Source organism: Arvicanthis niloticus, chromosome 11 (genome assembly GCF_011762505.2).
Source record: "Arvicanthis niloticus isolate mArvNil1 chromosome 11, mArvNil1.pat.X, whole genome shotgun sequence".
NCBI classification, from domain to species: Eukaryota; Metazoa; Chordata; class Mammalia; order Rodentia; family Muridae; genus Arvicanthis; species Arvicanthis niloticus.
Genome location: NC_047668.1, coordinates 54554059 through 54571082, shown reverse-complemented (window position 1 = coordinate 54571082; position 17024 = coordinate 54554059). Strand labels below are relative to the sequence as shown.

The 17024-nt window shown below is 48.1% G+C and overlaps 2 protein-coding genes across 7 annotated transcripts in view; one reads left to right on the top strand and one right to left on the bottom strand.

Moving 5' to 3' along the window:
• Prr30 (proline rich 30) overlaps positions 1-17024 on the bottom strand; it is a 59364-nt gene that overhangs the window by 2166 nt on the left and 40174 nt on the right. For 4 of the 5 annotated variants that reach the window (XR_013113237.1, XR_013113247.1, XR_013113256.1 and 1 more), the window contains one exon: positions 48-98. The gene's annotated coding sequence lies outside the window, so the exon portion shown is untranslated. Of the gene's footprint in view, positions 1-47; positions 140-17024 lie in introns of those variants that run through there. The other variant, XM_076942177.1, reaches the window with a different exon arrangement.
• The window catches only part of Tcf23 (transcription factor 23), a 20500-nt gene extending 3476 nt beyond the window's left edge, over positions 1-17024 (top strand). Inside the window, exons 2-4 of one of the 2 annotated variants that reach the window (XM_076942176.1) lie at positions 11619-11755; positions 12864-13106; positions 15565-17024. In XM_076942176.1, coding sequence (XP_076798291.1) covers positions 11619-11755; positions 12864-13106; positions 15565-15735 — 551 coding nt within the window. In that variant the 3' untranslated portion in view covers positions 15736-17024. Of the gene's footprint in view, positions 1-10737; positions 11756-12863; positions 13107-15564 lie in introns of those variants that run through there. The other variant, XM_034513822.2, reaches the window with a different exon arrangement.

Genomic DNA, 17024 nt, shown 5'->3' with positions numbered 1-17024 from the left:
AGGGCCCAGATGGGGACAGGACTGGAGAGGACTGTGCAGTGCTTTACCAACGCGCGTGCCTTCCACCGTTTCAAAAGACACGTCACCAAATAGGGGACCTGGAAGAGAAAGCAGAGTCACGAAACAGTCTATATTCCCGCATTCCCACACTCTGACCCCTAAACTGACTGACCCAGTATTCCAGTCTGAGCGGTGCCTTCAGTCCTTCTTCTGGTACACAGAGCTCTTCCATGGCACAGGATTTTGCCCTAATCCTGACACTTACATCCTAATGCTTACAGATTTTGTAAGCATCCTGGTTTCCTGGCATGCTGGTTCCCCTGGCCTCTTGTCACCCTCAGCAACTTAACCCTCAATCCTTCTCCCTCAGCCTGGCCTTGGCTGAGAAGGATTATCAGAGCCAGTGGCAGCAACAGTAGGGCCAGCTGGTAAAAGGCTCTAAGAGACTGAGGCTTTGCAGCCCCCAGTGAGAGCTGAGGGGCTCATTCCCTGAAAGCAGCTCTCTCTCTGGCATCAAAGGCCTATGTCACAGAGGTCAGATAATGACATCATAGATTCTGCCTTCTCCTTGCCCTCAGTGCTCTGGGTGTTTCTTAGGGACCTGCAAAGGCTGTTTGGTAAAATTTTTCAGGTAGAATGGTTTGATATATACCCACAAACCCAGCTCTGCTTGTCTGCTCTTAACATTTACAGCTCTCATCAGTCTCCAGGAGGCAGGGTGAGTCTTGCACCTTCCTCATTGGCTTGCTGTCTGAGGGAAGTAACTGTGCTCCATACCCTTTTGTCTTTCGAATATTATTGAATTTTTTTTTTTTTTGGTTTTTCAAGACAGGGTTTCTCTGTGTAGCCCTGGCTGTCCTGGAACTCACTCTGTAGACCAGGCTGAACTCAAACTCAGAAATTCACCTGCCTTTGCTTCCCAAGTGCTGGGATTAAAGGCGTGCACCACCACAGCCCGGCTATTACTGTATATTTTAATAGCTATTTTAAAAGATTTTGTTTATTTAGATGTATGTCACGTGCTTGCATGTGCCCTTAAATACCTGAAGAGGGTTGGATCCCCTAGAGCTAGAGTTTTAGACACTTGTGAGTTGCCTGATATGGGTGCTGGGATCTGAATTCCAGGCCTCACAAGCAGCAAGTGCTCTTAACCCTGAACATCTTTTGGCCCCTTAGCTCTTTTCTTTTTTTTTAAAAAATTATTAAATAGTTTATTTACATATATTTTATGTGTATTGGTGTTTCACCTGTATGAATGTATGAGGGTGTGTCTCGGGGTTTCTATTGCTGTGACTACCACGACCAAAAACCAAGTTGGGGAGGAAAGGGTTTATTGGGCTTATACTTCCAGATCATAGTCCATCACTGGAAGAAGTCAGACAGGAACTAAAGCAGGGCTGGAAGGAGGAGCTGACACAGAGGCCATGGAGGGGTACTGCTTACTTCATATGGCTTGCTCAGCCGGCTTTCTTATAGAACCCAGGACCACCAGCCCAGAGGTGGCACCACCCACCATGGGCTGGGCCTCCCCCATCAATCTCTAATTGAGGAAATGCCCTACAGTTAGATCTAATAGAAGCATTTCCTCAACTGAGGCTCCTTTCTCTCTGATGACTCCAGCTTGTGTCAAGTTGACACACACAACCAGCCAGTACAGGATCAGATCCCTTGGAACTGGAGTCACAGACAGTTGTGGGCCACCTTGTGGACTCTGGAAACTGAGTCCTCTGGAGGAACGGCTAATGCTCTTAATCACTGCACCCTCTCTGCAGAAACAGCTATTTTCTTAACACTGTGCGGTGTCTGTGTTCATGTGTGTGAGTTAATGCACATGTGGGTGTGTACATGTGAAAGCTAGAGACCGCTGCCAGATGTCTTTCTGAATCACTTTTCCACTATACGTTTTGCGACAGGGTCTCTCACTGAGCCTGGAGTAGCCTGGCCAATGGATTCTAGTGATCTGCCTGTCTCTTCCTCCCCACTGCTGGGTTCTAGGAAAACAAAGTATTTTCATGTGCTTACAGATTGTTTATATTCAAATGTTTGGCCCATCATTTAATTGGTTTTTGTCATTGAATTTATTTTTTAAGGTTTTATGTGTATGGCTGTTTTGCTTGCATGTGTCTAAATGTACTATGTTCATGCCTGGTGCCCTTAGGGGCCAGAAAAGGGCATCAGAGCCCTTGTGACTGGATGTCCAGATGTTTGTGAGTTACCATGTGTGGGTGCTGGGAACTGAAGCCCAGGCCCTCTGGAAGGGCAGCTGGTGCTCCTACATGCTGAGCTCTCTCCAGCCCTTGCATTTATTCATTGTATGTGCATAGACACACAGCACACAGCACAGATGTGGATGTCAAAGGGCAAGTTGATCCCTCCCTCCACATGTAGGTCCTGGAGTCATCAAGTTCAAGGCAAGTGCTTTTCCTTGCTGAGCCATTCTGCTGGTCCCAGTATTTTTATTTCTTGCTTTTTGATTCCCTGAAGCATTTTCACCCCAATAATAGACCATAATAAAATTAGGGATGAGTACTCAGCATGGCTTGTGTAAAACTCGAGAAGGTGGGTGCTGGGGAGATGGTAAAGTGCTTCTTGGACAAGCATGAAGACCTGAGTTTGGATCCCTAGCACCCACATAAAGCCAAGCACAGAGGCTCACATACATCTCCAGGCCTCTCAGCCCTGGGTGACTGAGGCAGGGGGATCTTGGAGGCTTGCTGGCCAGCCACCCTAACTGAAATAATGAACACTAACTCTCAATAAATAAATAAGGTTGTCCACCTTATTTATTGAAAACCCTTGGCACTGACCTCTGACCTCCACATGCACACAGGGCACCATCTCCTCCATATCCCCTCCTCCCTCACACATACACAAGAGAAGGGCACTTGTAAAAGGACGTGTAGGGCTGGAGAGATGGCTCAGTGGTTAAGAGCACTGACCGCTCTCACAGAGGTCCTGAGTTCAATTCTCAGCAACCACATGGTGGCTCACAACCATCTGTAATGGGGATATGACGCACTCTTCTGGTGTGTCTGAAGACAGCTACTGTGTATTCATATACATATACATAAAATAAATAAATCTTTAAAATAAACAAAGGAATATAGAGGTTGAGAGTCCTGGCCACCAGAACTGGCAAGACCTGAGGCTATGCACAAAGATCACAAAATTCCATATAAACTGGGCTATTTGGTTACCCTACTATTTAAGTCTTTTGGGGACTTGTTCACAGTATAGGGATTTAAGGACCATAATTTGAAGATTGTTTATATTTTAGTATTTGATGTCTTTTGCTATTCCTAATGAGCCCCTGTCAACCATCCATGAATTTATACTACCATGATGTCTAATGGACCCATATTCAGCTGAACAAACCAGGTGATTAGCAGAGGCTAATTTCAGGCCCATTTACTAACCTTCAGGAAGGAGGGAAGAACTGGATACTGAATTCAGTCACCAATGGCCAATATGTGCCCATTTGATGAAATATTCATTAAAAAAAAAAAAACTCCTAGACTATAGGGATCAATGAACTCCCAGGTTGGTGGTCTCATGTAGGTGCTGGATGGATGCTGTGCCCAGAGAGGGCAAGGAAGTGCTGCACCCCTCACCCTTCATCCTCCACATACCTTGCCCCACACATCTCTTTTCTTCGGCTATTCCTGGGTTCTACCCTTCATGACAGAAGAGAAAGCATAAGGAATATGGAACCGAGTTCTGTGCGATGTTCTGACAAGACCGACAGAGGAAGTCATAGAGACTTCTGGTTCCCAGCCCGTTATTTACAAGTACAGATGGTCAGGACTCAAAACTGGAGACATTGGAGACAAGATCCCTTAGGATTGGTCCCTTTGATTTATGGGATCCAGTGTGAACACCTGTGGGTTCGTGGTGTTAGAAATTTCATTGAATCGTTGGACACCTAGTTGGTGTCTGAGAATTGGAGATGTGTCTGAAAACACCCCACATTTGGTTTTAGGGATGTCAGAAGAAGCAGAACTTCTCACTGTGTGAATGAGAAGCACCTAGGCGAACTCTAGTTCACACTGGCCACTTCTCTTACTTGGTGTCAGTTCCCGTTCATAAACCACTGTAGAGCAAGTGAAAGGAAGGTCTCTAAGCACTTGGCAGCCAGGCTGTAATGAAGTTGTTTCAGCTCGATGGTCATTTCCGGTTGTAGATATTATCTACCACATACTCTTCCCACCCAAATTCCTCCAGCTCTAGGCAAGAACATCATGTGCTATTTCTCCTGAACCTTCTACTGCAAATGGTCATTGAGAGGATGGACAAACACACTAACCGGAGTTGGCTAAGAGAGTTTGATCCTGACGCCTTTTCTTCCCTCTTGTTTTTGTCCAGGGGACAGGGGGTCATGCTCTGTAGTGTCCGTGTGCTCAGAGGTCATCTTTCAGGGTTGGTGACCACTTCCCACCTCTTCCCCTTACTGAAGTGTCTACATATTTATCACTGAGCCAAGCAACTTCCTCTTGTAGAGCTGATAAACAACTTGTGTTTGTAAATAAACGTGCCTGACTCTCCAGGGGTGAAAACTCCCAGCTCTACCTGGAAGGACTGCTCCTTGGCTGAAACTGAATATAAGGATGTGTGCATCCTTACCCACCCAGCTTGGCTGTCTGCCAGGATCACCCCTTGTAGAGACAGATGCCTGATTTTGTTCCCAGTTTTCATCAGAACCCTTTGCTGAACAGTTGCCTTTTGCTTTTGTTTATTGGCCAGAAACCACTTGATTCTGAAACTGTTGTGAGAAGACAAGTTGAGAAACTAAGCCAAGTGGTCGGCCCACAAGGGCAGAGGGAAGAACAGATTATCTTTATTTTTTTTGTTTGTTTGCTTTTCTTTTTATTTAGTTTTTCCAGACAGGGTTTCTCTGTGTAGCCTTGGCTGTAGTCTGGCCTTGAACTCATAGAGATCCACCTGCCTCTGCCTCTTGAGCACTGGGATCAAAGGTGTGTACCACCAACCCCTAGAAGCTTATCTTGTTTTGAGGTACAGTCTCTCTTTTTATTTCTGCACCAAGCTGTGTACTGTAGTCCAGCTGGTCCTTGAGCGTCTCATGTCTCAGCCTCCTATCTCACCATAGGAATGTGGGACTTTGGATGCTTTTTTTTTTTTTTAAACATGGGTCCAACTCAGAATGTTAGGATTGCAGGGTAAGAACCTTCACCTGTGGAGCCTTCTCTCCAGCCTCTCCTCTTTTGGAGTGGGGTGTATGTGTGTGTGTGTGTGTGTGTGTGTTTGTGTGTGTGTGTGTGTGTGTGTGTGTGTGTAAGCTGCTTGAGGAACTACCCTGAGCATCCTTGGAAAAATTATGACTGAAAAAGGTGCCGAGCAGCCACAGATAGGCAAATGTTCAAAGAGAGAAAACATAATTTCTAGAATTTCAAACCTGTACATTTCTAGCTGCTGGTCAACAATATTTTCGTTTTGTTTTTTTTTTTTTTTGTTTTTTTTTTTTGTTTTGCTTTTTTTTTTTTTTTTTTTTTTTTTTGGTTTTTTGAGACAGGGTTTCTCTGTGTAGCCCTGGCTGTCCTGGAACTCACTTTGTAGACCAGGCTGGCCTCGAACTCAGAAATCCGCCTGCCTCTGCCTCCCAAGTGCTGGGATTAAAGGCGTGCGCCACCACCGCCCGGCGGTCAACAACATTTTCAATCACACTAGTGAATGGTATGGAATGCCTTCAGGAAACGGCCAGGTTCAAGAAAGCAACGTGTGACTTCTATTATTACTAGTGAATGGTATGGAAGGCCTTCAGGAAAGCAACGTTTGACGTCTATTCCCCCCTGGCTTATGTGTTGTATCAGCAGGGAGAACAGATATCAACATGCGCTTTGTGTTGCTATGAAAGAACCCCAGAGCCTGGGCAATGTAATGAAGAACAAGAGATGTTTGTAACAGTTCTGGGAGGTCTAAGGTCAGGGTCTTTATTAGGGTGAAGGTTGGCCGGCTTACCTCCCTCCTCCTCCTCCCCCTCCTCCTTCTAAAGTTTTTTGAGACAGGGTCTCACTATGTAGCTTGGCTGGCCTGGAACTCATTATGTAGATTAGGATGGCCTAAAACTCCTAGACATAATGACATATGTCACCTTTATATGCCACTGTGCCTGGCCAGGGTTTGGGTTTTTTTGTTGTTGTTGTTAATTTAGTTTTGGTGATTTGAGGCAAGGTTTCTCTGTGTATCCCTGGCTGTCCTGGAACTCTCTCTCTGTAGACCAGGCTGGCATCAAACTCACAGAGATCCACCTGCCTCTGCTTCCCACATGCTGGAATGAGTCACCTTAGGGCACTGGGTTGGGCTACCAGGCGCACATAAGAACCAGTGAGGTGGGGCCTGCTCAAATCCCAGGAATCGCAGAGATCTGAGCCGGTAGGAGTGGAGCTGCTCCTCCCAGCCTCTCATGCCTACTCTGGAACAGGTAACCATGACCGCCCATGAGAGGACCACCCACCTGGAGTTCTCCATGGCTCACCCCAATAAAGTGTATGCATCTGTACCCACCCCCAATAAAGCAATATGAACAAGGAGGATTGTTTCAGAGAGTTGCTTCATTACAGATCGCTATGGGGAAGGCCTTGCTTATCCCTGATGCCTTTCCCCTTCCTGCTTGGTATGCAGACACTCCCGAGGGGAAATGAGGACCTAAGGCTCTTGATCCTGAGTTCCTCTCCAGGCAGTACACCTGCAACACCCTGGTACCCAGAGAGGAGGCCCGGGAACTGCAACACTCATCTCAGACCCCACGTTTCCCTTCAGGTCTGGTGAGCAGCAGAAGTGTGTTGACCCTCCCCCAAAGGGAAACATGGGGTATGGATTCTCATTCCAGACTTTGCCCCCTGCCTTCTCCAGGCCTTCTCCAGGCCAGTCTACTGTGAATACTGGTGATGCCCCAACACCCCTCATAGAGAGGCAGAACTTGGTACTACACCCCACCACCACCCCTGGCCTGGGCCAAAGTGAGAAGACAAAGAGTACATGTGGGGAACTGGGGAGAGAGCACATGAGTGCCAGGGTATTTAAAGATTATTCATTTATGTATTTATTTATTTAAGTATGCATGCCAGAAGAGGGCATGAAATCCTATTACAGATGGTTGTGAGCCACCATGTAGTTGCTGGGAATTGAACTCAGGACCTCTGGAAGTACAGTGAGTGCTCTTAACCGCTGAGCCATCTCTCCAGCCCACAAGACAGGGTTTTAATGAAAACACTCCAGCTGTGCTATGGAGTGACAGCTCAGTGACTAAGAGGATTTGGTGCCTGTCTTAGGGTTTCTATTGCTGTGGCAAAACACCATGACCAGAAGCAACTTGGGGATGGAGGGTTTAATTAGCTTACATGTCCATATTACTGCTCAGCATTGAAGGAAATCAGGGCAGGAATCCGAAGGCAGGAGCTGATCGGGAGGCCATCGAGTAGTCTTGATTACTGGCATGTTCCTCATGACTTGTTCAGACTGCTTTCTCATAGAACCCAGGGTCACCAGACCAGGGAGATCCCCCTCCTCCCCAGTATGCGAGTCCTCCCCATCAATCACTAAGTAAAATGCTCTAGAGACTTCCCTACAGTGGATCTTATGGAGACATTTTCTCAAGTGAGGATTCCTCCTCTCAGATGGCTATGGCTTGTGTCAAATTGACTTAAAGTTAGCCACACACGGCCCCTGCACAGAGGGCCTGAGTTTAGTTCCTAGCACCCACAACAGGCAGCTTACAACCTGCTGTAACATCAATTCCAAGGGGCCTTTGCCCTACACCAGTCCCTGCAGTTATAGTGCATATACAGATACACATAATTAAACATAATAAACCTTCATAAATAAATAAAAATACTCCAGTGGTGATGGCGCTGACCACTTATTTACTTTTTTACTTTTATGAAAGAGCTGTAGTCTATCAGAAGACATTTGACCTATACCTTAAGAATGAAGGTTAGAAGAAAGATGCTCAGGAGAAAGTAGCAGAGTCTCATCCAGACGAAGCTGGCCTTGACCTCCTTAGGTAGCTGGAGATGACCTTGGACTTTAGATCTTCAGGCCGCCATAGCCTGACTGCAAGGTTTCCAGGAATACACCGCAGTTCCTTGTTTATGAGGTGCTGGAGATCCGTCCCAGAGCTCAGTGTGTTTTAGGCAAGCATTCTTACAACTGGGCTATGTCGTCAGCCCAGACTTTCATCCACACTTGAAGGTCAGAACCTGACCACCATCACCAGTCCTACCATGCAATCCAGTTGTACTCGAGTTAAGGTTCATAAACTTTGGAGGATGAATTCAATTCATAGGAGTGATGGCATCTGACCTTTCACATCTCAGGATTAGAAATACGCACTTGGCCACCCTAACTAAACCACCGCCACCCAATGTCAAAGGTACCAGGGCAACATGTCTGCCATCATCTTGCCTTCACATTCTTAGCCTGTCCCATGCGGGTGGGACAGTGTGACAGCCTCTTACTATTTAATTTACTATCATGGGAGCTGATGGAGCAGGGCTGAAGCAGAACCTAAAAGTAAACCTGCTGTCACTGAAAGCCACCGAAAACCATGAAGCCTAACCTTTCATGAGCTGGACCAGTACCAGCTGGAATTAGGAAGCACATCTGAGGACTGGGGAGGAGCACATTGCATGTTCTTGCCTGTCTGCTACCTGCATCCTCTAGGAAGCCTACTGGGAGCAGTATGCAGAAACAGCCCTACTGTGTTCATCTCCCGGAGAGCAGACTGAAGCACAGAGCTGAGAAACTTCTCACAGAGATCGTTCTCCAAAAGCATGTCAAAGGGCTGTGGCTACTACTGCATCCAGGTGGTGCCAGGTCAGCCCTGAGAAAGAAGCCCATCATGGCCTGAGCTACACCCTCTGAGCTGACCTCAGAGATGTTCATCCTGTAAAAGCCCTTCAGGACCAGCTCTCCAAGAGCCCTGGTGTCTTCTCTGCTTCCTGCAACAGTGTTTGTACAAGATATTGGGATGCTAGGAATGGCCCCTGCACTCCTAGGGAACCACAACTCTACTCATTGGTCTCTGCCTGCTCTTATTCACTGGGCCTTTGTAGATGTATTTTTATGTGTCTTTTTTTCTTCCTTGCTCTTTGTTTCCTCCTCCTCCTCTCCCTCTTCTTCTTCCTCCTCCTCCTCCTCCTCCTCTTCTTCTTCTTCTTCTGTAGGGAAGAGACTCCCAGCCTGTCCTGAACCTCATTCTATAGCCCAGGCTGGTTCCAAAATTGAACTGATGCTCTTCTTGTTCTTTTTACTTCCTTCCTGCCTGCCTGCCTTTCTCCCTTCCTTCATTTTTTAAAAGCAGAGCCTCACTCTGTAGCCCAGGCTAGCCCAAACTTGAGGTGATCCTGTCTTAGTCTCCCAAGTGTCTCCTCCTTGTCTTTCTCTGTCTCTCTCTTTCTTTCTCTCCTGCACAGCTGCCATGTGTGTACTGGGAATCATACTCACAGTGAGGGTCTCACACACTCTAAGCAGACACTGTCACATTGTGCCATCTCCTCAGCCTGTGACATTGCTTTTCACTGGGTAGCACCTCCATTGAGGACGTGTCTCTGGGGTGGAAGTCTGAGAGGGTGTGGGTTCACATGACTATGAGTCTGCAGTCCTCCCAGGACCAAGCACTCACAGTAGAGGAGCCTTTTGGAGACGTTCAGGCCACCTGACTCTGAGAACATACTTAGGCACAATCTCTTCCATGCAGCCACAGTGTGGCTTTCAGATCCTTCTGCCTACACTGTCCCCTTCAAGCCAGTGGATTCCACCAGGCTTGGCAAAGTCTGGGCGACAACTTTCTCCTTTCCTGTTGGATGAGCTCCTGCAGAGAAAGGACAAGTTCCTGTGTACTCAGGTCTTTTGTGACATCCTTGTGGTAATGTAAATCTAGCCTTGGCACTGGCCAGATTCAACTTCTGTAGGGCTCTGGATGGATACTTCTGGAAGAAGGCCTTTCTGAGACAGAGACCACTATGCTGAAAGCTAAGAGAACTTGTCCCTAATCCCATGGGCATCTCTAGCCTATTTACTGGATTTGACATTGTGCTGTAAACTCAACACTTGGGAGACCAAGGCTAAAGGACTTCCATGTGTTCAAGGCCAGCCCGGGCTATGTAACAAGTTTCTGGCCATAGAAGACTATACAGCATAATGTTATCACAAACAGAACAAAACAAGACACAACAGTCAAGTTGTCTCATCTCCCTACATCACTGCTCTCTGCATTTGAAACAAGTACTTTTTCAGAAGGTTTCCCAGAGCTTCTCTGGCCAACCGGCCTAGGCTCAGCAGTAAGCCAAACTCTCTGTGAGTGAGAGACTCTGTCTAACAAAGCCTGTGGGGAAGGGATATGATTATCTTTTAGTTAGATTTGTAAAAAAATGGTGTGGACAGTGCCCTGAGGAAAGACCTCTTGCCTCTCTATTTGTGTACACACAGTACATACACACCCAAACACACACATGTGCACACATAGTACATACACACCCAAACACACACACATGTGCACACATTACATACACACCAAAACACACAGGTGCACACACAGTACATACACACCCAAACACACACACATGCACACACACATACACACACAGAAACAGACACAGACACATGCACACACAGAAACAGACACACAGACATACCCAAACACACTTGCACACATGCACACACAGAAACAGATGCACACACAAAAACAAACAACCACACACACACACACACACACACACACACACACACACACACACACAGGATCTCTTTTCTTTATGGTTGCTCTGGAGAATAAATAAGATGCTCATATAAAGTGTAGACCACAGTGCAGGGCATATAGTGAGCTAGGAGTGTTCTATTAGGCTACTAGTCAGGCTGTTGGTCCTGCCAATCAAGCAGGGATACAGGCTGGTGGTGGGCGGGGTTAAAGTCTGAGTAAGTGAAGTGCAGAGCCCTAAAGATGGCATCATTCTCCTGGAAGCGCGGGAGGAAGGCACCAGGGCATGGGAAGGCAGAAGCTGAAATGGGGAAGCAAGTTTGAGGAGCTAAGAGTAGCGCCCCTTGCGTGGGCTTTGGTGGAAGGAAGGAAGGCTGCAGCAGGATACATGTCGACAGTCTCTGGCACAAAGGCTGGAAATCCAGAGCCCCAAACGATGGACTTGAACCCCAACCTGAAGTGGCATGTCCAACAGAAGATTACTCTGTCAGGGTCAGTCATGGTGTGGAAGGGCAGTCTCTTCCTAACCCATCTTCCTGCCTTCCAAGCATGGGCCTTGACCTAGGGCTTGGACACTCCCAGCATGCAGTGCCCCCACCCCTCAGCCAGGATGGGAGGCAGGCGGAGGCTTTTTGCGGGGGTTGTGCTGGGTGGGCAGTTTTCCCAGAGCAAGGAGTGAAGTAGGACTGAGTTGGCGCCAGCTCCTTCAGATACAGACATTGCTGGCTGGATGGCCACCCTGTCAGGGCGAGCTTGAGCCCAAGGCTCTGTCGGGTACTGTGTCCCTGCTCTAGGGCCTACAGCCCCATACCTCACCATAGTGGCATGTCACAGGAGGCCACAGAGGCACCAGCAATGCCAGGAGCAGGGCACGGGCATAATAAAGCCAAGGCACGGTTGCTTCTAGGCACTGACAGGAAGAGGAGCCGCCTCAACAGGACAAGGCAGGACCTGTGGGAAGACACTAGCTGGGACAACCACAGATTGAGCAGAGCCACCTCTGCCCCTCGAGGGACCAGAGCTAGGGGAACAGCTCATGGCAGGGTAAGAACACTCAGAGGAGGGAGCTGGGGAAGGAAGGGTTTGGAGGGCAGTGAGGTGCCACCTCTGAAGGAAGAGCTTTGATCAGTGTTGATGGATCTGCCCAGGAGTGGGATGCTGGCTCCTTAGGTTCCTGGTAACATGCTGGAGGTGGCAGGACCGGTCAGAGCTTCCTCATAGCAAAGCTCAGAGAGTTGATGTGACTGATTTCTACTGAGGAAACTCAGGACCAGAGGAGATATGTGAATGGCCTGATGTCCCTGAGCAGCCTCCAGTGGCAGGGAACCTGGGACCGAGACTGAGGTTTTTGGTTTGTTCATTTATATGTATGTAGTTTGAGCTGGAGCCTCGCATAGCCCAGGCTGGCCTCAAACTTTTCCTGTACCCTAGAACTTGAACTTCTGATCCTTCTGTCTTCACATTCCAAGAGCTAAGAGTATGTGCTACCACACCAGGTTTATACAGTGATGAATGGGGACTGAACCCTGGGTCTCTCACATGCCAGGCAAACATTCTACCAAGTTAGCTAAGTCTGTATGTAGCCCAGGACTGTGGGGTTTGATCCTTGGTTCAGTCTTTCTCTCTTTACCATGGCAACCCCTTCATCTCAGGACCTAGTTAGGTCAAGGGTCAGCCCTACTAAGCAGGGGCGTGGCTCTATGCTTCCTATGGCACCCAGAGTGCCCTGATAAGCAGGAGCCACACACTCCCATGGGTGTGGAACAAACGATAATGGGGTAATAGAAAGAAAATGGGGTTCTGAGCCGAGCGTTGCCACCTTCCAGGCATCTGATCCCAGCCTAGGCCTTCCTTCATTTGTATTATGAGGCATGGCTTAGACCCAGTGAGACCCATGAGTTTCAGCAGAAGACATGGCACTAATGGACCCTTGGAATTCAGGGTCAACCGGGTATAGTGGTATGTCCCTACAATCCCAACACTTACGAGGTGGAAACAGTCAGATCCTGAGTACAAGGCCATCCTGGGCTACACAGGGATTTCAGGTCTAGCCTGGGCTACATGAAACTCTGTTCCAACAATAGCAACAATAACAAAAAGCCAGGGTTAGATGGGAATCTGTGTCAGATGCACTCATGGGTCCTCTCTGCAGAGTGAGGCCAGCCCTGGGAACGCGGCACGGGAACGGACTCGGGTGAAGACACTACGTCAGGCCTTTCTGGCCCTGCAGGCTGCTCTGCCTGCAGTACCACCTGACACCAAGCTTTCCAAGTTGGATGTGCTAGTGCTGGCCACAAGCTACATCGCACACCTCACCCGAACACTTGGCCATGAGTTGCCTGGCCCTGCCTGGCCTCCCTTCTTCCGTGGACTCCGTTACTTGCACCCTCTTAAGGTAGGTCACTGGCCTAGGGGCTTGGTCACGAACTTTAGGAAGCAGAAAAGGAAATGGGGTCATTTTCTTCTAGTTCTCTTAGAAGGAGGCCCGAGGCTGGCTCTTGGGGTGGAGCCGGGACTAGGAGTGGCTGCATGGGACTGTGCTTGCTCCAGCAGGAGGAAAAGACTGAGATTCTTACTGTCAGGGGAAGAGAGGAGCAGGTTCCTGGTCTGAGGCCCAGAACCCAGGACAGTCATCCGTCTCCAAACAGCTTCACCTCGTTGTGCAGCCCCTGCCTTTCTTCTCTCTGGACTACTGTTGCGGCAGATGGCTGCTCTCTGGGAGAACAACAGACTAAACCCACAGTACAGAAGCCATCAGATTGGAAGGCAATCAATCTGGGATGGAGGGCTTCCAGCAGGCACCATGCCAAACTGTTACCTGGTTTTCCTGAACCCCAGCTTGAGAATGTGCAGGATGGAACAAGTAAAGAGCAGGCCATCTCTTTAGAGTGCAAAATGAATGACAAAAAAGGATAATTAACAATAATCGCACAGCAGTAACAGCCGCTATGATTGGACACTCCGGACAAGCTAGAGGCTGAGCTGAGAACGCTTTAGAGCGTTCTTAACTGCAAGAGCCAAAGGAAGATTATCCATGAGGAGATGGGAGGGTAGGGAGGGCAAGTGGCTGGGTGCAGTTTGAGCCAGGGCTTCTGATTGCAGCCCTCTGGCTGTCAGCTCCCCCGCCCTCAGCAAGGGCCTCCCTCACGGGAACCTGGGAAAAGAGTACGCTGTGAGCCAAGTGTGGTGGACCATGCATAGTCTCAGTACTCAGTCCGAGGCAGGGGGATTGCCAGTTCCAGGCCGGTCTGGCAATGTAGCAAGACTCTGTCTTAAAATGAAAAAAAAAAAAAAAAAAAAAAAACAAAAACCAAAAAAAAACAACAAAAAAAAAAAAACCCCTCAAAAAACCAAAAGTCCAGGTAGGAGGCACTCGGGAGGCAGAGGCAGGCAGATCTCTGTGAGTTCAAGGCCAGCCTGGTCTATAAAGGGAGTTACAGAACAGCCAGGGATAAACAGAGAGACCACAACAAAACAAACAAACAAAAGCAAAGGACTGCACCGGTTCATTAATTGAAGGCAAAGGACTGCACCGTATCATTAAGTGAGGGCCTCCTTGCCTTCTAAAGGAAGAACCTTTTTTTAAAGACAAGATGTCGTATATTCCAAGCTGACCTCAAACTTATGTGTAGCTTGTGACAACCTTGACCCTCTGTTCCTCCCACCTCCTCCTTCTGGAATTCAGGCCTGCCCATCACATTTGGTTAACCCTATGCTGGGGCTCGAACCCAGGGCTTCATGTGTTCTGTCAGCACCCACCAGTCCAGCAGCTTCTTTAGTCCTCAACCTGGTTTTTATGATGGATACTTTTGATGTCTCTTTCTCTTACATATTTGTCTTTCTGAAAAGGCACAGGGCCATGGGAAGAGAGCAGGATTCTTATCTGTAAAATGGTGATCAATGTAAAAGGAAGCCCTTGTGAATAGTAGATGAACAATAAATATATTGGTGAGAGAGCAGAGGAAAGGAGAGGAGGGGAGAGAGGAGGGAAAAGGAACTGAGCCCCCAAGTGGGGAATGTCGAGAGGAAGATGAACTCTGAGCACAGTAATTCTTGCAGTTTTTTATCTGTCTGTCCACTCATCCAACTATCTATCTATCTATCTATCTATCTATCTATCTATCTATCTAGATAGATAGATGAGACAGGGTTTCTCTGTGTGGGTCTCTCTGTGTGTAGCCCTGGCTGTCCTGACTGTCCATGCTGGTCTCAAACTCAGAGAGATTTGCCTACCTCTGTCTCCTGAGTGTTGGGATTAAAGGTGTGCATGTGCCACCACCACACCTGGCTATTCTTGCATTTTCTTTTCTTTTTTTTCTTTTTTCTTTTCTTTCTTTCTTTTTTTTTTTTTTTTTTTTTTTTTTTTTTTTTTTTTTTTTTTTTTTTTTGGTCTTTCGAGACAGGGTTTCCTCTGTGTACTGGCTGTCCTTGAATTCACTCTGTAGACCAGGCTGTCCTCGAACTCAGAAATCCGCCTGCCTCTGCCTCCCAAGGGCTGGGATTAAAGGCGTGCGCCACCACCGCCTGGCTATTCTTGCATTTTCTAAAACCACCCTTGCTCCTAGTGGGAAGACCTTGAACTCCCCAGCAGGGTGTGAGCTGAAGAGCTTCATCCAGTGCACCCATCTACCCTCCCTCCCCAAACAACTTGTGCTCCTCTTAAAGCCTTCGCTGCCCACAGTAGGGTCTCCTATGCCTCCATTAGACAGTTGGAACATCATTTAAGGCTGTGATATTTGAGGGACATGTCAAGCAGGGTATGCCAGGGAAGGCCAGACTTAAGGTCCTAATGGTTCTGGACTACACAGGACCACAATAGCTGTGTTAATCATCTCCATCTTACATCTTTTCAGAAGTGGCCCATGCGATCTCGTCTCTATGCAGGAGGCTTGGGATGCTCTGGCCTCGACTCCACCACAGCCATCACTACCGGCCAAAGACGCAGGGATGCAGAGCTGGGGTCCCAAGTCTCTGTAGCAGCAGATAGTCTCGACTCACCAGTCTCTCCAACTCTTGGTAACTAATGACGACCACGATCATCCTATTCTTTTAGACTGTGACAATACCTAAGGACCTGGATTTTCTGCCTGCTCTGCCTGTCTTCCCCTTGACTCTCAGCCTCTGGATTTGACTCAGGCTCAAGTTCCAAGTTCAGGTTTGGCTTCCGGCAGGCAGAAGAAGCAGTAATGACATCAATGGTAGAGAGTCCCGAGGAAACCCAGGATGTAGGTCACCTTTGTCTCTTCTACGGTAGTGACAGGAAGTGAAGAGAGTTTGACATGGGTCACAGTCAAGTTAGGGAATCACATCCCCCTGCCCCTAGGGCTCTTCAAGACAAGAAGGCAAGAAGACAGAAATTGCTCTGCCAGTACAGAGTGGGGCTAGGCCCACAGTAGCCCCAGGTGCTCACCGGCATACCAGGGGCCCTAAAGGGCTTTTGGTAGCAGTAAATATGAACACATCTGGGGTCAGATCACAAAGTCAGAGAGAAAACTGAAGAATGGAGTGTGATTTTTTTTTTTTTAATTTCCCTACAAGATGTTTATTCAACATCAAAGAGTTTAGAGTTCTTCTCCCTGGAATATGGTGACAAGTGGGTCCCTTGTCACTGCCTTCCTACACCAGGGCCCTGCAGCCTTTCACATGTCAGCAGATGAAGCCCCCAGACTTACATGGCTTACAATCCAGGGAAACTTACTTAGTCCCAGCTATCTAGGGCCAGATCATCTTATCACACAGGCAGCTCTGCCTTCGCTCAAGGAGGCAGCCACTCACAGCCCTGCCTACAAAGGACAGCAGTATCTCCTTGAAGGGCTCAAGACAAAGCAGGTGCATCTCTCTCGTGGGGTGATAAGCAGTGTTCTCTCTGGTATGTTAGAAACCTCACCTCAGGGAAATATAAGACAAGCTGGGCTCCAGCATGACTCCTGTACCGTCAGCAGTGGGGGCTTTATTGGTTTTGGTATAACCTGTACATTTCTAAATATCAGCACCCAGGGCCAACTTCTCCCCACAGGCATTGACATCCTAGGCTTGCCCTAAAAGTTCTCCAGAGCTTTAGTGGCACTTGTCCTTGACCCTGAAGAAATAACTGGAGACAAAGCATACACTAAGATGGGCTTTCCAAGTCAGGTATAGTTTCAGATTGGCCCCTGGGGTCTAAACATAGCAGAAACTGCCTTCCTCTCAAATTTCAGCAACTGAGGCCAACTGGAGTCCCAACAGGGTTGAGTGGAGGCTGGGACAGGCTGGGAGGGACTGGATCTGCTCCTCCATAGGGATGACCCCCTACGGCATCCAGGAAGGGGGATTG